Source organism: Callithrix jacchus, chromosome 22 (assembly GCF_049354715.1).
Source record: "Callithrix jacchus isolate 240 chromosome 22, calJac240_pri, whole genome shotgun sequence".
Taxonomy (NCBI): domain Eukaryota; kingdom Metazoa; phylum Chordata; class Mammalia; order Primates; family Cebidae; genus Callithrix; species Callithrix jacchus.
The window spans coordinates 41,814,702-41,837,711 of NC_133523.1; the positions used below are offsets into that span (position 1 = coordinate 41,814,702).

A 23,010-nucleotide genomic window follows, 5' to 3' on the forward strand; every position below is an offset into this window, starting at 1 on the left:
TGCCCAGGCTGGTCTTGAACTCCTGGCCTCAAGCAATCCTCCTGTCTCATCCTCTTAAAATGTTGGGATTACAGGCATGAGGCACTGCATCTGGCTGATAATGCATCTTTGACTTTAATCGATTCTTTCTTTTCTTTTCTCTTTCTCTTTCCCTTCCTCCCTCCCTCCCTCCCTCCCTTCCTTCTTTTTTTCTTTCCTTCTCTCTCTCTCTTTGTTTCTTTCTTTCTCTCTTTTAACACTCTTAATTCTAGTTGTAACTTCTCTGGAAGACCATGGGCAGTGATATTCCTGAATATTCATGAGCTCATAGAGGCTGTGATAAATCCCCACACAGAGCTGGCGAGGAACATTCTAGAGATTCACCCCCCACTGCACATGAAAGGCATATTCAGGACACCGAGCCAGAGCCAGAACACCGTACCCTCTGGAAGGGCTGACACGAACACCACAGAGAGCTCATTATTCTTTTCCTGCTCACAGAATCCTCGCTATACCTCAAGGCACTGGGCAAATTGTGATCAAAGAGTTTTCAGGATCAAAGTTGGTATCTAGCCAACAGTACTGGCTGGGGAGAGGCGGGGATGAAAAAAATCTTACCCGAGGTCATCAAGTGTTAGGGTTGTGCTTGGATTCTAGAGCACCCCTAGGATTCCTGCTCATCACAGTCACGTGGAAATTCCCGATGATTCTGAGAGAGGACATCATTCAGGGACGCAGTTGTTACCTTCCGCAGAAGTGAAGAGGGATGGCATTGGGTTTAGATTCCGAACGTCTACCTGCAATGCCAGCTTTAGGACCGGTGGAAAATAGAGGAGCGTTCACGTCAGACAGACTCATGTTCAAGTCCCCGATTTCCCCCTTCTTAGATGAGGACGTTAGCTAAAGGACTTGACCTCTGTCTGCGACAGGGCATGTTGAATATCCTGTTTCGTAGAGGCACGGTGCAATGCCAGTGGGAGGCATTCAACCTTCACGAGTATTTCTTGCTTTTTTTTTTTTTATTTGAGACAGAGTTTTGCTGTTATTGCCCAGGTTGGAGTGAATGGCACGTTCTCGGCTCACCGCAACCTCCGCCTCGAAAGGTTCAAGCAATTCTCCTGCCTCAGCCTCCTGAGTAGCTGGGATTACAGGCACGCGCCACCATGCCCAGCTAATTTTTTGTATTTTTAGTAGAGACGGGGTTTCACCATGTTGACCAGGATGGTCTCGATCTCTTGACCTCGTGATCCACCCGCCTCAGCCTCCCAAAGTGCTGGGATTACAGGCGTGAGCCACCGCGCCTGGCCGATATTTCTTGACACACATCATTCTTGTAGGAGGGTAACTACAGTGACATCCTGTGTGACTTCCCTGTCTTCATAGCTGGGTGCATGGCTCTGGAAACCCGTGTGAGTCATGCACCTTTCTGAAAATAGTTTTTTCAAACTGTATTACTCCTGGGCCCCGTGGAAATAACTGCAGAAAGTGTTTGTTATTACACTGAGCTAAGACAGAGATGTGAACTTAAATCAGGACTCTATCTCATGTTCCTATAACTTTCCATTCTAATCACTGGATATCAGTGGTCTTCCTAGTCCTTGAAAACTAACCTTTGCTCAAAACCAGTATTCAGTAGGCTCTGGAAAGTTTATGTATTTTCCTTTGTATTTCCTCCCTCCCGCCCTCCCTTCCTTCCTTTTTTCTGTCTTTCTTTTTGAGACAGATTTAGGCTTTAGTCACCCAGGCTGGAATGCAATGGCGTCATCTCGGCTCACTGCAACCTCTGCCTCCCAGGCTCTAGCTACTCTCCTGCCTCAGCCTCCTAAATGGTTGGGATTACAGGCACACGCCACCACACCCAGCTAATCTTGTATTTTTAATAGAGACAGGGTTTCACCATGTTGGCTAGCCTGGTCTCGAACTCCTGACCTGACCTCAGGTTATCCACCTCCCTCTGCTCCCAAAGTGCTGAGATTGTAGGCGTGAGCAATCATATCTACCTTTCCTTTGTATTTTCTAACTGTGTCTGCATTATGGCCTTCTAGCAGTGTCCGACTTCCTGGTTACCCAGCCTTGCCTTCACTCAGGGGCATTTCATTGGAGAACTAACTTGTGCCTGGAACCAGGAGAAAAGCCGTGACTCTAGATGGGTGAGTCCAGTCTGGCTGATATACTGTGGCTCTTCTATGCAATGTTTTTTTGTTTTTTGTTTTTGAGATGAACTCTCACTCTGTTGCCCAGGCTGGAGTGCCATGGCATGGTCTTGGCTCTCTGCAACCTCCCCCTTCCGAGTTCAAGCCATTCTCCTGCCTCAGCCTCCTTAGTAACTCCTTACAGGCTCGCATCACCACACCCAGCTAATTTTTGTATTTTTAGTAGAGACGGGGTTTCACTATGTTGGCCAGGCTGGTCTCGAACTCCTGACCTCAGGTGATCCACCCACCTCAGCCTCCCAAATTGCTGGGATTACGGGCATGAGCCACTGCACCCAGCGCAAGGAATGTCTTTAGTGAGCTGCCCATTGAATTCATTTCTGAAAAACCTGTGATAAATTTATCACTACTAGATGTCGCTCTTGCATCAGCCATTCCCTAGGACCTGATGAGTATACCCCGTTGCCTGGTGCAATAACCAGCATCACTCTGCCTCTTCGGGATTAATTGCCGCCACCTGGGCTCAATCACAGCCGGCTCTGCCTGTCTCCACTGAAACATTTAAACCCACTTCAAAAGCATTGCTTTTTGCTGACATTCCTAGACCTGAGAAACAAGTCAGCCTTATTCTTTACAAAAGATTTCCTATTCTTTGTTAAAGATTAAGAGGAGATTTCTGGGTTCACAAAGACAACATTTTCATTTTTTTTTTAACGGTAATCTATAGAAAGAACACTTTAAAATATGAGCTGACATCCATCTATTGATTATCTATGTGTTTCTATTTAGGCATCCGCATCTATCTATATAAACTCTGAAATCTTTTTAGAAGTAACCCCGGGCCACACACATGAAACACTTTGTGTTTTTCCATCCATGTCTGTGGCATTTTTAATTAACGATGCTGGGTGTGTGTTGATAAATTGAAGATTATGACTCACGTGGTTTAAGAGTGCAGGTTGTGTGTGTGTCTGTGTGTCTCTGTGTGTGTGTCTGTATGTGTGTGTGTATGTGTGTGTGTCTGTGTGTGTGTGTGTCTGTGTCTGTGTGGTCATGGGGCTTCTGGACATGCCATCCCCTGGGCTGAACTATTCCTTCACCTGTGCACCTGCCTAATTGTCATTAAACTGTCGGGACCCAGCCTGGATGATGTCCCTTCCTAGAAGTGATCCCTGATCCTGGAGGTCCCATTCTCTGGACTTCCCTTACCCCTAGAATCTCTGTTTAGTTAGTTGATTAATCAATTAATTAATTAATTTTTGAGATGAAGTCTATCACCCAGGCTGGAGTACAGTGGCACGACCTCAGCTCACTGCCACCTCCACCTCCTGGGTTCAAGCGATTCTCCTCCCTCAGCCTCCTGAATAGCTGAGATTACAGGTGCCCCTGCCACCATGCCCAGCAAATTTTTGTATTTTTAGCAGAGATGGGGTTTCGCCATGTTGGCCAGGCTGGTCTCGAACTCCTGACCTTGAGATCTGCCCCCACCCCCCCGGGCCTCCCAAAGTGCTGGAATTACAGGCGTGAGCCACTGCGCCAGCCTTATTACCCCCATTTTTAGCATAGCATGTATTTATACTAACTAGTTCTTTTCTTATTAACTGAGAACACCCTAAGAACACCCATCTAGTTTTACTATGCAAGGAGATTTATCATAATATTAGTGTCTGTTTCCGATTCGTCTTGTTCATTATTAAAGCCTTGGAGATATAATTTGAACAAAAGGGTTCTGGAATACTGAAAAGTCTTTAGAAATGGTTGTTCTGTCCTCTGTTAACGGTCTTTGAAGAAAAAGTTATCATTCTGTTTTTCATACTTGTTCATCTGCTTCACTGGTTGTAATCCACATCTCTGCATTCCTAAACAAGATAAATACCTGGGGTTTGCTTCACTAAATCAAAAGATAGGCTGGGCACGGTGGCTCACGCCTGTAATCCAGGCACTTTGGGAGGCCGAGGTGGGCAGATCATGAGGTGAGGAGTTTGAGACCAGCCTGACCAACACGGTGAAACCCCGTTTCTACTAAAAAAAAAAAAAATACAAAAATTAGCTGGGCATGATGGTGCCCGCCTGTAATCCCAGCTACTCAGGAGGCTGAGGCAGGAGAATTGCTTAAATCCAGGAGGCAGAGGTTGCAGTGAGCCGAGATCGCACCACTGCACTCCAGTCTGGGCGACAGAGTGAGACTCCATCTCAAAAAAGATGGAAGATAATTGGCACTTTCCTCTTCTTCAACATGTGTAAACAGGGAGTGGAATCTAAAATCTGCTGGATTTCACAATTTAACAAGGGGGTGGTGTTAAAAGTCTTACCTCATTTAGGTTGACAGACTGAATACTTGATTCCGGTTGTCCCATGCTCACCTTGATATATATGTACATATATTTAAAACTTCTATTTTAGGTTCGGGGTACCTGCGCAGGTTTATTAATTATATAGGTAAATTGGGTGTCATAGGGCTTCCGTGCACAGGTTATTTCATCACTCATGTAATAAACGTAGGACTTTATACGTAATTTTTTGATTCTCTCCCTTCTCCCTCTCTCCACCATCAAGTGGGCCCCGGTGTCTGTCGCTCTTTTCTCTGTCTCCATGTGTTTGCTCTCCATTCCGCTCCCACTGGTAAGTGAGAACGTGCAGTATCCGGTTTTCTGTTCCTGCATTAGTTTGCCTATAACCTTGATAACCTTGATACACTTACTTGAATCAAATCTTACCGTATTCTTTTCTTTTCTTTTTGAGACAGAGTCTTGCTCTGTCACCCAGACTGGAGTGCAATGGTTTGATCTCAACTCACTGCAACCTCCACCACCTGGGTTCAAGCAATTCTCCTGCCTCAGCCTCCCGAGTAGCTGGGATTACAGGTGAGTGCCACCACGCCCTGCTACTTTTTTGTATTTTTAGCAGAGACGGGGTTTCACCATGTTGGCCAAGTTGGTCTCAAACTCCTGATCTCGTGATCTGCCTGCCTCGGCCTCCCAAAGTGCTGGGATTACAGGCATGAGCCACTGTGCCTGGCCTACTGTAATCTTTAGGCTAGTTACGTAGAGCTGGATTTTAAATAGAAATTGAAAATAGAAAATGCTTCACCATGGTTACCTCGGATGTGCAGAATTAGAATACTGAAGCTGAGATGGAGAGAGTGTTTATTTTAATATATTGAAATAGCAGAATATTTCTTTTTAATTAAAATTTTAAAAAATTAAAAAATTTCCCAGTTTTATTTCCTTTCTATATATGCATGTGTGTGTGTGTGTGTGTGTGTGTGTGTACATACACACATCCCAACCCCCCATATATAATAGACATTATATCCAGATTTGGTAAATAAGTCTTTCTATAATAATGTAGGCAGTATCATGCCAGACCAGTAGTTCTTACATGATTCTGTGTTTTTCTTAAAAAATTTGGAATATTTTACTCACTTCCAGGGAGCAGTCTCCTGTCATTTTATTGGTGCCCTCTCATCCATCACCAGCTCACTCAATTCATTTTAGGCCAACTCATCCATCTCCGTGGTCCTTCCTCCTCCATGGGAATCCACATATGTGCACAGAAACACACACACTTTTCATTCATAACCTTGCCTGTCATCTGTTTCACAACCACAATAAAAAGCCAAGCACCATTTTATTCTGCAGATATTTTGAGGTGAAGAGAAAGGGGAAGCTGGCTTAAGTTCTGGTTCAACATTTGGGAGTTGCTGGGTGCTACAAGAGGTGGTTGTTGAGAGATTGGACCCTTCAATTCAGCCAAAAAAGAAAGACCACGTTTGCCTGGAGACTCTTTATTGGCTATTACAAGAGAAATAAGTGAGCCAAGTGCAAGCGGGAGGGCGCCATCTTGTTAGTGTTCCCGCCGCTGCTCTGAGGCAGCTGGAGGAAGTCCAAAATCAGTCGAGACTTCCGGTGTATTGAGCCTCTACTTCCTTCTCCTTTTATTCACCGCCATCTTTACTTGGCCGTTTATTCACTTCAGGCTCCTTGTTTATCCTCACGATCTTTCTTTTGTACATACTCGATCCTCAGCCCTCTGTTCTTCTTCCACACCCACCAACACACCCACCTGGAAATAAACCCAAACAAACATTGCCCTTCTCAGTGTGGCCCCCTGGGCAGCGATATGCTGTGGTGGGAATCTCATAATTTAGTTTGGTGGGATTAAAACTCATGTTCCCAGCCATGCTGAGTGCCACCTGCATGCACCTGGTGGCTCACTCTCCACCCCTCATTCATCTTTGAGCTCCTTTCCCTTTGCTTTCTACTTGGGCTTGACCAATGGGAAGCACTGGCAGGAGATGACAGGGAAGAAGGTTGAGGTATGTATTCCCTGGGCTCCCATAGCTTGGTCACCTCCACAGCCGCGTTCTCTCCCTTTCTTTTTTTAGATGGAGTCTCGCTCTGCCACCCAGGCTGGAGTTCAGTGGCGTGATTGCGGCTTACTGCAACCACTGCCTCCCGGGTTCAAGCGGGTTGCCACATTCAGTCCATGGCCATTTCGTCTTTCCATTGTCCACCCAGAGCCAAAGCAATTTGCCTTATAATTACATTTGTGTCTTAATTTAATTTTTAATGTTAATTTCTAAGAAACGGTCTCGCTCTGTGGCCCAGGTTGGAGTGCAGGGACGAAATTACTGCTCACTGCAGCCTCAAATCCCTGGGCTCAAGTGATCCTCCTACTTCAGCCTCCTTAGTGGCTGGGACCACAGGCATGTGCTGCTATGCCTGCCTAGTTTTAAAAATTATTTGTAAAGATGGAGTCTTGCTATGTAGCCCAGGCTGGGCTCAAGTGATCCCCCTGCCTCTGCCTCCCAAAGCGCTGGGATTACAGGCGTCAGCCACTGTTCCTGGCCTCTATCATCAAATTGGATTCTGTCCAGGTTCTGCTTACTGAATGCTGCTCTGTGGCTTCTCTTCGGACTTAGCCTGCTCTCAAGTGCTGGCATGCCCACCGCCTGGCTCTCGGGATACTCACCATGGACCTGCCCCATGGCTCTCCCTCACCTTGTGAAATGCACCCAGCTTTGTTGCTCTCATTCATGTGGTTCATATCTGAGACTTTTTTTTTTTTTTGAGATGGAGTTTCGCTCTTGTTACCCAGGCTGGAGTGCAATGGTGCGATCTCGGCTCACTGCAACCTCCGCCTCCTGGGTTCAGGCAATTCTCCTGCCTCAGCCTCCCAAGTAGCTGGGATTACAGGCACGCACCACCATGCCCAGCTAATTCTTTTGTATTTTTAGTAGAGACTGGGTTTTACCATGTTGACCAGGATGGTCTCGATCTCTCGACCTCGTGATCCACCAGCCTTGGCCTCCCAGAGTGCTGGGATTACAGGCGTGAGCCACCGCGCCCGGCCATATCTGAGACTTTTTAAACTTCACTCTGGTACTTTACCTCCACACCTGTATTCCTACCTCAGGTACTACCTCAGTTACCATTTTTTTAAAAAAACATATTCTTCATTAAGGTAATGCGTTTTTAAATACACACAATTTTTTATTTTTGAGACGGAGTCTTACCCTGTCACCTGGCTGGAGTGCAGTGGTGTGATCTCAGCTCACTGCAACCTCCGACTCCCTGGTTCAAGTGATTTTTCTGCTTCACCTCCTGAGTAGCTGGGATTACAGGCACGTGCGACCATGCCCAACCAATTATTTTTGTATTTTTAGTAGAGATGGGGTTTCACCACGTTGGCCAGGATGGTCTCAATCTCCTGACCTTGTGATTTGCCCTTCTTGGCCTCCCAAAGTGCTGTGATTACAGGTACGTGCGACCATGCTCAATTAATTATTTTTGTATTTTTAGTAGAGATGGGGTTTCACCATGTTGGCCAGGATGGTCTCGATCTCCTGACCTTGTGATTTGGCCTCCCAAAGTGCTGGGATTACAGGCATGAGCCACTGAGCCTGGCCAATGCAAGTTATTTTTTAGAGCGGTTTCTTTTTAAAATTATTTTATTTATTTATTTTTTAAAGATGGGGTTTCACCATCATGGCCAGGCTGGTCTTGAACTCCTGACCTCAGGTGATCCACCCACGTTGGCCTCCCAAAGTGCTAGGATTACAGGTGTGAGCCACCGCGCCCGGCCTTAGAGCAGTTTTAAGTCACAGAAAAATTAAGTAGTAGATACAGAAATTTCCCATGTACACATAGCCACCCGGTTATCAATATCCTCCACCAGAGTGGAACATTTGTTACAACTGATGAATCTACATTGACACTTCACTATCTTCCGAAGTCCATACACTTATTTTACTTCATTTATTTTGTTTTAGAGATGGGTCTCCCTTTCCTCACAGCTCACTACAACCTTGAACTCTTGAACTCGGGTGATCCTCCTGCCTCAACTTCCCAAGTAGCTGAGACTACAAGTGTGTGCCACCATGCCTAGTTACTTAAAAAAAATATTTTTTTGTAGAAACGGGTCCTTGCTATGTTGTCCAGGCTGGTCTTGAACTCCTGGGCCTCAAGCGATCCTTCCTTTTTGACTTCCCAAAGCACTAGGATTATAGGCATGAGCCACCATGCCTAGCCCATAGACTTAATTTTTTAAAGGGACTAATTTTACACAGTTAGCAATTAAAGTGCTGAGGCTAAATTACAGATTTCCATATTAAAACCCATAATCCTTAATCAAAAACCTCTAGTTATTTATAGTTAGATCACCTTCAACTCACGTCCCAGAAAAAAAGGGGGAAAAAAAAAAACCAACCCTTTCTAATGAGTAAGGGTTCTTCTCCTCTGCCAACAAAAACTATAGGTTCTTTCCAAAGAGAATGATTAAACGTCTTCCTCCCCCACCCCAGTAAATCTCACCATCATTAACAATATTTCCAAACTCGGTCCTTGTTAAAATTCTGGGTCAGTGAACACCATTTTCTCCCAAATGCATTCCCTTCATCGGTACACTCCCAGTAGATCAAGCGTCTATACCAGAAGGGAAATACACAGCTTGCAAAATCTGCAGAGGAAAAAGAGGAAGAAGCAGTTGGAGAGAGAAGCCTTTCTAATTTGCACCCCCCTCCACCGCACCATGCCCACATGTGCACACACATGCACACACATGTGCACAAATGCATAGGTATATTAACATGAATGCACACTCATGAACAAACGTGCACACATGCACACTCAGACACATGCACACACGTGCAGGCACACGTGCACAAAGGCATAGATATATTCACATGAATGCACATACATGAACAAACATGTGCACACATGCCCACAGATACACACATATGCACACATGTGCACGTGCATACACACACTTGCACCCACTCAGTATCATCTTTTCTGCCCTATTCCACCAAAGGCACAAAGGAACAATATTGGTGGGGCATTCAGATCCTGTATTACTTTGACGTTCTACTAAAAAGATTCTTTTCAAAATAATGTGGTTGAGGGCCGGGCGCGGTGGCTCACGCCTGTAATCCCAGCACTTTCGGAGACCGAGGCGGGTGGATCATGAGGTACAGAGATCGAGACCATCCTGGTCAACCTGGTGAAACCCTGTCTCTACTAAAAATACAAAAAATTAGCTGGGCATGGTGGCGCGTGCCTGTAATCCCAGCTACTCGGGAGGCTGAGGCAGGAGAATTGCCTGAACCCAGGAGGCGGAGGTTGCGGTGAGCCAAGATCGCACCATTGCACTCCAGCCTGGGTAACAAGAGTGAAACTCCACCTCAAAAAACAAAATAATAATAATGTGGTTGAAGTGCTCATAACGTATCTTTGGTGCGATGTGGTTTTTGTACCGTCAGAAATTGAACATCCTTCATTTTCACAATTTAATTGGCTATGGATTCTATTTTCAGAACCCTCTTGTGTCTCTCCTCAGAGACCGAGGTTACTGCTCCGAGGTATGTAGAGGCAGGACACGCACCTTCTGCAGCGCAGTACTTCCAGCGCCCTTCGTAAGTCCTGTTTAATGAGCACCATTTGTGTTTCGCCTTGGTCTTGATGCAGTCATAGTGTGTTCCATTTTTATAGTAGAATGGAAAGACACACTCCCCGTCTAGGGAAAACAAAATTCTTCATCTGTCTGTGGGTGTGTTAGGAGAGGTTATCAAGGCACTGTCTTCCTAGGGTCTGTTACCCATTGCCTGTGGCTGGAGTGAATGTTATTGTACCACTCACTAGCAGAGCTTTGGCTCTGTAATGACAGAGGGTTTTGTTTTGTATTCCTTCCCCTGCCCTGCTTCTTCCCGGGGCATAAACAGTCTCAACATTTTTCATAGCATTTGCCCCAGTTTCTTTCTTTCTTTTTTTTTCGAGACAGAGTTTCACTCTTTTTGCCCAGGTTGGAGTGTGATGGCACAATCTCGGCTCACCGCAAACTCCGCCTCACAGTTTCCAGCGATTCTCCTGCCTCAGTCTCCAGAGTAGCTGGGATTACAGGCACCCACTACTGCGCCCCGCTAAGTTTTGTATTTTTAGTAGTGATGAGGTTTCTCCATGTTGGTCAGGCTGGTCTTGAACTCCTTGACCTCAGGTGATCCGCCCACCTCAGCCTCCCAAAGTGCTGGGATTACAGGTGTGAGCCACCACGCCCGGCTTGCCCCAGCTTCAGAAATCTCTCCTATGCATAGAAACATAAATGTGGGCATTTATCTACCAAACAATTCTTCTCCTCTGCCCCTGGATCTCTTATTTTCACCTCCTTCCATCATTTCTCTTTCTCTCCCCCTCTCATACAACATGGAAATATATATCTATTATATATAATAGATATAATAGATATATCTCTCCATGTTGTATGGTTTTTTAATATATATGACATATATGTTACATGATTTTGTATATATGCTGTATGGTTATGTTCAGGATATACATAGTTATATATGCATATACACATATAGGCACACATACATGATCTTTTGCTACCCTTCAAAATGAATCATTTTATACTTGAGTTTCCAACTGAACACACCGTAGAAATCCTCTTAAAGTGACTGTGTAGCTCTGACTTCCTCATGGCTCACTGCAGCCTCATTCTCCTGGGCGCAAGTGATCCTCCCACCTCGACCTCCTGAGTAACTGGGACTACAGGTGTGTGCTACTATGCCCAGCTAAGTTTAAAATTTTTTTGTAAAGATGAGATCTCATTGTGTGGCCCAGGCTGGTCTTAGACTCCTGAGCTCAACTGTTTTCCTGCCTTGGCTTCCAAAAATGTTGGGATTACAGGCATGAGTCACTGAGTCCGGCTTTAATTTCTTTCTAATGCTGATTCATGGTCTGTGACATGGATTCACCACAGTTTATTCAATATTTCCCACATTCGGATTTTTCCCATTATAAATAAAGCTGTAGTAAACGGTTCATGTATTTTAATCCTTATGTGTTGAACTATTTGTTTCTACAGAATCCCCAAAGCAAGGTTACAAGAACAAAGTGTGTATAAAATTTTAACATTGATGAGTATTGCTTTCTCAAAGGACAATGGCAATGAGTCCTTCCCACCAATGTGTTCCTTTCCCTGAATTTTCATCAGCACAAAGCATTTACACACTTTAAAAATGTTTACATGTATTATAGATGATTCCTGCCTTGCTTTAAAAGCTCTGCTGGTCCTTAGGCAATATATATTTTTTTCCATTTTCTTCTTAAATTAAACAATTTTATTCCTCTTATATTTAAAATTTGATTAAGCAGGAATTTAGTTTTGTGTATAATGCAAAAGGGGAATGCAACTTAATTTTATTTCAAATAGTAATGACAGGTCTATGATGAAATAAACCACCTGCACCATTTAAACAGTCATGTTTAAAACCATGGATTATTCTAATATATCCTGGGATCCATCCTATATTTTCAATCAAGTATCTTCAAATTATTAGAGATGTAAGAAAGCAGGGTGGTAAAATGAGCAGGCTCTGGAGCCAGCAAGCATCACAAAATATTTTTCTTTCTTCTCTCCTCCCCCTCCTCTTCCTTCTGTCTTCATATGCTGATTCCATGTTGTTTATATTACAGTATTTTAGTATATCCAAATATCTGATGGAACAAAATCTCTCTCTACTCCAGCACTTTCTTCATAATATTCCTAGTTATTATTGGATGTTTCTATATACATTTTAAAATATATTATTTCCTATTAGATTGGCAGAAATTAAAGAGCAGACACATTTAGTGCTGATGAAACTTCGGGGTGACTTCTAGATCTCCTTTTCCTTTATCTGTTTACAAGGCACTTGTGTTACATTTTATACAAGGAGAAAAAAATATATACATATATACATATACATAAATATAAAAAATATATACATATATTTTTTTACTGGAAAAACATTACTGATTCCCCATTTTTACATAATTAGAATATACATTAATAATAAAGGTTTTCTGATAAACTTACCTCTAATCTCTGGAAAATGAGTTATGGTTTCTGAAAAACAAAATTTAGAGCTGACATTCATTTCACTATTCTTAGGCTTTAAAATGAAATTACATAAAAATGTTAGTTTGAGAAAAAGTGATATTATTATGGCATCATCTTTAGCCAAGCATTATTTCCATCATCTTTTATTTTATTTTTTTGATACAGAGTCTTGTTCTGTTGCTAGGGGCCAGGCTGGAGTACAATGGCGTGATCTCAGCTCACTGCAACCTCCGCCTCCCAGATTCAAGCAATTCTCCTGCCTCAGCCTCCCAAGTAGCTGGGACTACAGGCACGCGCCACCACACCCAGCTAATTTTTGTATTTTAGTAGAGACGGGGTTTCACCATGTTGGCCAGGATGGTCTCGATCTCTTGACCTTGTGATCTGCCTGCCTCGGCCTCCCAAAGTGCTGGGATTATAGGTGTGCGCCACCGTGCCTGGCTGTTTCCATCGTCTTAGATGACAAAGTTCAGAAGTGTTAAGTTCCGTTAAGTTAAAAAAGGTTAAGCATATGGTAATTCAATTTGAATCCCCCTTGGAGGGGTTGGTTCAGTAGGAAGTAACCGCCCAAATCAGGGCACAGGCTCCACCGCTTACCAACAATCTGCCTTCAGTTTCCTCTGCTGTAAAATGGAGAGAACATTAGGATGTCACGTCCTCCCAGTTTGAATATCCTAATATTCCTGGAATGAAAGAAACTGCCTGATAGCTTTACTTTCCCCACTTAAAGCAGCTTTTCTCAACCGTCGTTCCTTCATGAGCCATGAAACTTGAAATATTTACCTTCCCTCCTTAGAACTTGGATTTTTTGTTTTGTGACTTTGCCTGATTCCTGAAGTGACTTCATGTAAAGGCTATTCGATTTAAAACCAGCATGTGTTTAGTTAAATATTAAAAAACTTTTATAAAGTTCATTTAATTGAGTCTTTAAGAATAGTCATAACTCGGGCCGGGCGCGGTGGCTCACGCCTGTAATCCCAGCACTTTGGGAGGCCGAGGCGGGTGGATCACGAGGGCAAGAGATCGAGACCATCCTGGTCAACATGGTGAAACCCCGTCTCTACTAAAAATACAAAAAATTAGCTGGGCATGGTGGTGTGTGCCTGTAATCTCAGCTACTCGGGAGGCTGAGGCAGGAGAATTGCCTGAACCCAGGAGGCGGAGGTTGCGGTGAGCCGAGATCGCGCCATTGCACTCCAGCCTGGGTAACAAGAGCGAAACTCCATCTCAAAAAAAAAAAAAGAATAGTCCTAACTTAATTCAAGAAGGAGATAGAAGAAAACAAGATAAAAAAAGAAAAATAGTCATAACTTTAGGATGAAATATAACATAGAATGAATACAGAATAAATACAGAGTGAAAAATTTGATTTTTTCCCAAATAGCCCATGCTAGATGATGCTTAATAACTATTAAAATAATGTAAGATAGAAAAGCACAATTTACCAACAAATAAATTGACAAATGTCATGTTGGTTAAGAGAACTTACACGCACTATCATTAACTTGCAGCTATCTCTCATGTTAAAGCATCATAACTCAACATCATCTGTGTTCATGGCGAGTTCACCAAATTTGTGTATTATGCTTAAAAACGCAATGACGTTTTTTTGTTTTTTGAAAAGATTTTTGCAAAAGCAGTGATTTTAATTCTGAACTTGTCGTGTCTACTTCATTCATTACTGACTACGTTGCTATTTGCTCGTGTTTCTTCATTCCACAAGTTTGCTTTTCAGCTAAATTGTCCTGGCTGCTTTTGTGTCTTGAAATTAAAACGTTTTCCTTAGGCACGTATTTTTTTTTTTTTTTTGAGACGGAGTTTCGCTCTTGTTACCCAGGCTGGAGTGCAATGGCGCAATCTCGGCTCACCGCAACCTCCGCCTCCTGGGTTCAGGCAATTCTCCTGCCTCAGCCTCCCGAGTAGCTGGGATTACAGGCACGCGCCACCATGCCCAGATAATTATTTGTATTTTTAGTAGATACGGGGTTTCACCTTGTTGACCAGGATGGTCTCGATCTCTTGACCTTGTGATCCACCCGCCTTGGCCTCCCAAAGTGCTGGGATTATAGGTGTGAGCCACCGCGCCCGGCCAGGCACATATTACTTAAGCAATGGTCATAATGGATGAGTGCAATGGTTCACGAGCTTTGCTGCATATTAGAATCACCAGCTGAGTTTTTAAGAACCCACTGGGTCAGGCACTAGCGAGAAGAGGTGGAGGTGCAGATCACATGCTCATAAGCGGAGATGCTCGTGCCGTTTAGTCTCTGCGTGCTGCGCACCTAGGAAGCCTATCATGTCACTGCTTCTAAAACACTAAAATGCAATGCTCCTCTAACGAGGATGAGGAGGAACCATAGCCGAGAGCTCTCCTGCATCCCCATTCATCAAGAACTGAGGCTCCCTTCACCTCCTCTGTCCCACTTGACTCTGCCCCTGGCAAGTTAGGAGTCCAGATTTCCCTCCTGCCTCTCTGGATTCCAACCAAGCTTAATCTATGGCCTCAAGCAAGACTTTGAGCCCTAGATGTCTGTGAGTTTTCACATGCCCCTTATTTGTGATGAGGATTGTGGTGGGGACCCGGTTGCTATGTCTGCATTGAATACAACCAGCATCAAAAACTTGGAGTTTGCTCCTCTGTAGCTCAAAAGAAACTCCTCTTTCTCCCCCTCCTGCTCCCCTCCTTCTTCCTCCTCTCCCTCCTTCCCCTCCTCCTACTCCTCCCTACTCCCGTGTAATCCCTTAGACAACCCGTCGACTTGAAATAGCCATCACGTTTTGTACACGGCAAATTTCTAGCCCCGGAACAAGACCACTCAACCAAGTCCTTTGTGAAGTCTTGCCAGTTCATCCACGTTTCCTGTTTCAGGTCAGGCATATGGTAGATTTAGCAGATGCCACACTCGGTCTGTTTCGTCTTCTGTCTTCCCACTAGTTCATGCACTAGATCTTCCCACTAGAGCCTCTGCACGTAGCAAGCCTATCATGTCACTTCTTCTAAACCACTAAAATTCTTCTCCAAAGGGGAAGGGTAGGAACGGTAACCGAGAGCTCTCATGCATCCCCATTCATCAAGAACTGAGGCTCCCTTCACCTCCTCTGTCCCACTAGACTCTGCTCCTGGCAAGTTAGGAGTCCAGATTCCAGCATCTCTGGATTTCAAGCAAGCTTAGTCTATGGCTTCGAGCAAGACTTTGAGCTCCAGATGTGTATGTTTTCCCACTCCCCCTATTTGTGATGGCATCTCACCATCTGCAGGCTGGGTTGCGGTGGGGACCTGGTTGCTATTGACTGTATTGAATACAACTAGCATAAAAAATGTAGTTTGCTCCCCAGTGGCTAAAAAGAAACTCTTAAGAGACAATAGGCTGGGCATGGTGGCTCACGCCTGTAATCCCAGCACTTTGGAAGGCCAAGTCGGGTGGATCTCCTGAGATCAGCAGTTCAAGACCAGCCTGACCAACATGGTGGAACCCCGTCTCTACTAAAAATATAAAACTTAGCCGGGTGTGGTGGCATGTGCCTGTAGTCCCAGCTACTTGGGGGGCTGAGACAGGAGAAGCCCTTGAACCTGGGAGGTGAAGGTTGCAGTGAGTCGAGACCATGCCATTGCACTCCAGTCGGGTTGACCGAGCAAGATTCTGTCTCAAAAAAAAAAAAAAAAAAAAAAAATGACAGTAAGTCCAGGACGCAGATGCTTGCAAGGGGGAGGGAGGAAGATAGTGAACAGTTCTTTAGATCAAAAGTAGACTCGCACCACATCATTTAAAATACAGGCTAATAGCCCGGGGCCCATGACTTACGCATTATTAAGAGAAATGCCTTATCACTAGGGGTCTGAATAGCACGAGTATTATGTGGAAACATATAATATCGATAATTCAGGAGACCAGACATTGACTGACAGTGGAGAAGCTTTAGGATCATCTTAATTAGCTTTTCCCCACTGATCTGTATTCTTTTTTATGTATCTACAGACATGATGTCTGATTAAAAAAAAAAAACACCTGTGGCCAAGTAAAGTGTTATTTTTCAATACATATAAAATAATTCTAGTGGATAAGAAAGCAGTGGTCATAGTATCTTTTCCTTTTCCATTCTTTTAAAAGGAAGTATTAGCAAGCACTAAGGAGGAGAAGGAAAGGAAGGAGGAGGAAGTGGAGGAAGAGGAGGAGGAGAGGAGGAAGAGGAAGGGAGGAGGAGGAGGAAGGGAAATAGGAGGGAGGAGGAAGAGGAGAAGGAAAGGAAGAAGGAGGAGGGGGAGGAAAAAGAGGATGGGGAGGAGGTGGAGAGGGAGGGGAAGGGGAAAAGGGTGTTTTTTTTAATGCAAAGATGTCCTGAAGAATGCTTAAAAGAAATATATGCACCATCATTCTTCACGGCCATTCCGTAAGAAATTGTTTTTGCAACTATGCTCTGTCATCATCAAACATGTCAGATGCATCTATAGTAAATTCCCTTCTTATGTTTATATTTTTGCTTCATAATTGTTATAGGCTTTGGAAAAGGAATAAAATCGACTATGAAAATTAGTCTCCTTTTCAAAACCTCTGCCTGAGGCATTTAAAATCTCCTGGCGTGACGGGAGAATGGATTTCAAGTAACATGTCACTAGGATTTTTCAAGTTACATTTTTAGTCTTTCATGCTTTTATTAGCTGAACTTGCTTATTTTTTAAAAAAGTATTTAGCCATGGATTGTGTTTCTGACCTGAAAGGGAGAGTATCTTTTTCTTTCTTAAGGTACCTAAAGCAAAGGCGACTGCTGCCCTCCGTGGCGTCTGGGATTTGATGGCATACAGTGGCCGATGTGCAGGACCCTATCCCCAGCCAGGGTCCCCTGGCTCCTCACCTTCCTCTAGATCAGCCACCGCACCGTGAAGCAGGCAGACCCAAGCCAGCAGGAGCCCCCAGTGCCAGGCCATGCTTCCAGCACAGACACGTGGTCGACCAGCTGATCTCCAGGATTTTATAGCCCCGGGAACTAACCACAACCACTTCTCCTCCCTGTCCCCTCCTCTACTCCCTCCTCCCCACTTCTTCCTTGTCCCGCTCCTCCTTCCCTTCCTCCTCCTCTTTCCTTTCTTCCTCCTTTTTCTTCCCTTCCCCTCTCTCCCTCCCCTCCCTCTCGACCTCCTCCCCATCCTCTTTTTCCTCCCCCTCCTTCTTCCCTTCCTTCTTCTCTTCCTCCTCCCTCCTCTTTCCCTTCCTCCTCCTCCCTTCCTCTTCCTCCTCTCCTCCTCCTCTTCCTCCACTTCCTCCTCCTTCCTTTCCTCCTTCTCCCCCTCCCCCTCCTCCTCCCCTTCTTCCCATTTGTGCCTCTCCTCCTTCTTCCTCCTTCCCCTCTTCCTCCTCCTCTTCCTCCTTTTCCTTCTTCCCCTCCTCCCCTTTCTCCTCCTCCTTCCTCCCCTCCTCCTCCTTCCTCTCCTCCCCCTCCCCCCTCATTCCCCGCTTCCTCCTCTTCCCTCTCCCTCCTCCTTCCCCTCCTCCTTTCCCTCCTCCTTCCCCTCTTCCCCCTCCCCCTCCTCCTCCTCCTCTTCTCTCGTCTTTCATCTCCACCATTTCCCTCCTTTCTGGCTCTTGCTCTGCTCCAAAGTTAAGCTATCTACCTTGCATAGGAAAAAAAGTATAAAAAGAAATACTTAAAATAACAGGCAGGGAAGATGCAGGCTGAGGAATTTCATGTCGTTTCCACAAAGAGAAGCATCCGGAATCCCATGAGTAGCCACAGGTTTACCCCAATCTCAGACCTTTCTGGTCTCTGTCAGCCAGGGCTCAAGAATCCCCTGCAGAGGCCCAGGGAGGCTTCCTGGAGAAGCAGCCTTGCTTCCCTAATACAAGCACCTTTGTTTATGCTCCAGGACCCTTCCGTGTGGGCCGCTGTTCTTGGTGATTAACCTAGTGGGCTGCCAGTGGCTTTGAAGTTCTGAGGAAGAATCGGCGCAGCATCTATGGACGCCTACATTTCCAACTATGAAAAGTCGGATTAATCCTGGGTTCCAAAACACAGTGTGTTCTTGGTTACTTTTTTTTTTTGAGACAGAGTTTTGCTCCTTTTACTCAGGCTGGAGTGCAATGGTGTGATCTTGGCTCACTGTAACCTCCCTCTTCTGTGTTCAAGCGATTCTCCTGCCTCAGCCTCCCGAGCAAATGGGATTACAGGCATGCGCCACCATGCCTGGCTAATTTTTGCATTTTTAGTAGAGACAGGGTTTCACCATGTTGGCCAGGCTGGTCTCGAACTCCTGACCTCAGATGATCCGCCCACCTCGGCCTCCCAAAGTGCTGGGATTACAGGTGTGAGCCGCCGTGCCCGGCACCTCTTTCCTTCTTGTTTACACATCTTGTACGGATGTAGACCATATTCTACAGCATAGCGGGTGGTCTTCGGCACACCGTATTTACTGTATTTTTGCCATTGTTACTGATGCTTTCTAAAGACATCACATTCACGGAGCCGCCCATCCTTCCCTCAGCATCTTTGTTTCGTGTAATCACGACTGCATTGCACGTCATTGGTTTCCCATTCTGCAAGTATTTCTTCAGTCAGTTTCCCTTTATTAGCCATACGAGAGCCAAAAATCCCTCAGCAACTGAATAAAATAGAGGAATTGAGCTTATCAGCCCATTTGCGGTCCATTTTTCTCTCTTATTTTATTTTATTATTTAATTATTTATTTTTTGAGACGGAGTTTCGCTCTTGTTACCCAGGCTGGAGTGCAATGGCGCGATCTCGGCTCACCGCAACCTCCGCCTCCTGGGTTCAGGCAATTCTCCTGCCTCAGCCTCCTGAGTAGCTGGGATTACAGGCACGCACCACTGTGCCCAGCTAATTTTTTGTATTTTCAGTAGAGATGGGGTTTCACCATGTTGACCAGGTTGGTCTCGATCTCTTGCCCTCGTGATCCACCCGCCTCGGCCTCCCAAAGTGCTGGGATTACAGGCGTGAGCCACCACGCCCGGCTTCTTTCTCTTTTAAAGACAGAATCTGGAGGCCGGGTGCAATCGCTCAGCCTGTAATCCCAGCACTTTTGGAGGCTGAGGCGGGCGGATCACTTGAGGTCAGGAGTTTGAAACAAGCCCGACCAACATGGTGAAACCCCGTCTCTGCTGAAAAATTAGCTGGGTGTGATGGAACATGCCTGTAATCTCAGCTATTTGGGAGGCTGAGGCAGGAGAATTGCTTGAACCCGGGAGGCAGAGGTTGCAGTGAGCCGAGATCGCGCCATTGCACTCCAGCCTGGGTGACAGAATGAGAGACCCCGTCAATCAAGACAGAATCTTGCTGTGTCGCTCAGGCTGGAGTGCAGTGGCACCATTTATAGCTCACTGCAGCCTCAAATTCCTGCGCTCACCAATCCTTCGGCCTCAGTTTCCTGAGTAGCTGGGACCACAGGTGCACATCACCATCCTGGCTAATTTTTAAATTTTATTTTTTGTAGAGGCGGTGTCTTGCTATGTTTCCCAGACTAGTCTCAAACTCCTGGGCTCAAGCAATCCTTCTGCCTTGGCCTTCCAAAATGCTGGGATTACAAGCATCAGCCTCTGTGCCCAGCCAGTTTGTAATGTCTTTCTGTTACTTCTGTATGCCTGAGGATTGACGAATAAGCTAGGAATGAATAAATCTAATATTGTCATGAAGTTTGTATGAACAGAAGAATGGAATCCAGAAGAAATTTTTCCTAGTTCTAGAATTTCATAGTTCTAGAATGTTATTTAGAATTAATAGCTTGAACAAATCTTGAAAATCTTTCAAATACTAAAATTAGGCCAGAGGAACACGTTTCAGAGATTTGCTGCATCTTTGGTCAACAATGTTGTATCACACATTTAACTTAAACCTTTGTTAAGCCAGTGCGGCTCATGTCAAATGGCTGTTGTTGTTGTTTAGACTGAGTTTCATGCTTGTTGCCCAGGCTGTACTGCAATTGTGTGATCTCGGCTCACTGCAACCTCTGCCTCCTGGGTTCAAGCGATTCTTCTGCCTCAGCCTCCTGAGTAGCTGGGACTACAGGTGTGCGCCACCACATGCAGCTAATTTTTGTATTTTTAGTAGAGATGGGGGTTTCACGATATTGGCCAGGCTGGTCTCGAACTCCTGACCTGGTGATCCGCCCACCTTGGACTCCCCAAGTGTTGGGATTACAGGCATGAGCCACTCACTGCACCTGGCCTCAGCTTATTCTTCTTAACTGAAAATTTGTATCCTTTGATCAACATCCCCCAGCTTCTGGTAATCATCATTCTATTCTCTACTTATGTGAGTTCAACTTTTTAAGATTCCATATAGAAAAGAGATCATGTGCCATTTCATGTGTCTTTCTATGCCTTGTTTATTTCACCTGGTGGAATGTCCTCTAGTTTCATCTATGTTGTTGAAAATGACAAAATTTCCCCCTTTTTAAATGCTGAATTGGCCAGGCATGGTGGCTCATGCCTTTGGGAGGCAGAGGTGGGAGGATCACTTGAGTCTAGGGGTTCGAAACCAGCCTGAGCTCATGGCAATAGCCTATCTCTACAAAAAGATCCAACAAATTAGCTGGGTGTGCTGGTGCATGCCTGTAATCCAAGCTACTCAGGAGGCTGAGGCAGGAGGATTGCTTGAACCCTGGAGGCAGAGGTTGCCGTTGAGCTGAGATCTCACCACTGCATTCCAGCCTGGGCAACAATCGAGACTGTCAAAAACAAAATGGGGCCTCACTCTGGCTGGAGCGCAGCGGTATGATCACAGCTCACTGCAGCCGCAGTCCCCTGAGCTCAAGTGATCTTTCTGCCTTAGTTTCCTGAGTAGCTGGGACTACAGGTACATGCCACCATGCCTGGCTAATTAAAAAAACATTTTTTTTGTACATATGGGGTCTTGCTATATTACCCAGGCTGGTCTTGAACTCCTGGGCTCAAGTGATCCTCCCACTTTGGCCTCCCAAAGTGCTGAGGTTACAGGCATGAACCACTGTGCCTGGCCTGGTGTCTGTACTCTTAAAGCCCCCCTGATGATTCTGATATACGTTCCTGCCCTGAAATAAGTAGTATGTAGAAAGAGAATCAGAGAAGCAGGTTGATGCGGGCTGGGCACTATGGCTCATGCCTATAATCCCAGCACTTTTGGAGGCCGAGGGCAGGAGTTTGAGACTAGCCTGGCCAACCTGGTGAAACCCCATCTCTATTAAAAAATACAAGAATTAGCTGGGCGTCATGGCATGTGCCGAAGGTCCCAGCTACTTCGGAGGCTGAGGCAGGAGAATGGCTTGAATCTGGGAGGCGGAGGTTGCCGTGAGCTGAGGTCACACCACTGCACTCTAGCCTGGGCGACAAAGTGAGACAAAAAAAAAAAAAAAAAGCAGCAGGTTGATGGATGAAGAGAGAGGAAGGGAGAAAGAGAGACACTGAGCAAAACCCAGAGACAGAGAAAGAGCTTCAAAGAGGAAGGAAAAGGAGGCAAGGACAAAGGGAGCGGGGAGAGGAGAGATAGTGAAAGAGAGACTGAGGAAGAGAGTGACAGGGAGGGCCAGAGAGACAGCCAGTGAAAAGAGGTGAAGGCAGAGAGAGGCAGAGAAGCCAGGGCAGAGGAGGCTGCCATGAGACAAGCCCCAGCCTGCAAGCCTCTTTTTTGTTTTTTTGAGATGGAGTTTCTCTTGTTGCCCAGGCTGGAGTGCAACGTGCACTCTCAACTCACTGCAAACTCCACCTCCTGGGTTCAAGCAATTTTCCTGCCTCCACCTCCCGAGTAGCTGGAATTATAGGCACACACCACCACGCCAGGCAAATTTTCCTGCAAGCCTCTTATTCTGAAAACACCCAAGCCTGGGACATGAGGATGCAGCACCAAAGAAACAGTGAGCAGAGAGCCCCGGACACACTGGGTAGCCCTGCGCTCCCCAGCAATTTGCTGTGTGAGGTTCGCCAAGTCCCTGAGCCCAGCTGTGCCTTGATTCCGTTATCTGTAAAACCAAGGTGTTTTTAACCACAGCTGATCTCATTCAAACTGCCTTCTGACAGTAACCACTGATGAAGAACCCTCCTTAGAGAAGCTGCCGTCCTACAGACAGGCTGGGGGCAAAGCCATTCAGCCAATCCCCAGATAATCCAGAGCTCTTGGGAGCAGAACTTTAAGAGAGACCGTGGAGAGAGCTAGGGCCCAGAAGGACTTTCTCAAAGGTACATTTTGACCTGGAAACTTGGGAGAGTGTGAGAAGTGGGGTCTGGGGGCTCCCATCGCAAGGAAGGAAGGTCAGCTGTAACATGCGGGCAACTCTGAAAGGTCCCAAGAGAAGGCTTGTGGACTTCTTTGCAAAATTCCAGGATGGTAAAGAATCATTTAAAAATTATGGCCTGTACCCCCAGCACTTTGGGAGGTCAAGGAGGGCAGATCCCCTGAGGTCAGGGGTTTGAGACCAGACTGGCCAACATGGTGAAACCCCGTCTCTATTAAAAATAAAAAAAATTAGCCGGGCATGGTGGGGGGCACCTGTAATCCCAGCTAGTGAGGAGGCTGAGGC

General features: G+C 45.5%; 2 protein-coding genes across 2 annotated transcripts in view; one reads left to right on the forward strand and one right to left on the reverse strand.

Annotated features, from left to right (window-relative positions):
* Window positions 1–5,906: 5,906 nt before the first annotated feature.
* BSPH1 (binder of sperm protein homolog 1) lies at window positions 5,907–17,455 on the reverse strand. The gene is made up of 5 exons (XM_035285089.3): window positions 17,364–17,455; window positions 12,489–12,518; window positions 10,017–10,148; window positions 8,948–9,092; window positions 5,907–6,197 (listed from the first exon to the last, which is right to left on the reverse strand). Exons 1-4 carry the CDS (start codon window positions 17,434–17,436, stop codon window positions 8,953–8,955), a joined length of 375 nt encoding a protein of 124 aa, XP_035140980.2. The 5' UTR covers window positions 17,437–17,455; the 3' UTR covers window positions 5,907–6,197; window positions 8,948–8,952.
* Window positions 17,456–22,753: 5,298 nt separating this feature from the next.
* Window positions 22,754–23,010, forward strand: part of ELSPBP1 (epididymal sperm binding protein 1) — a 40,358-nt gene continuing 40,101 nt past the window's right edge. The window contains 1 exon segment of the mRNA XM_078359608.1: window positions 22,754–22,817. Within this exon segment, the coding sequence (XP_078215734.1) occupies window positions 22,754–22,817 (64 nt within the window).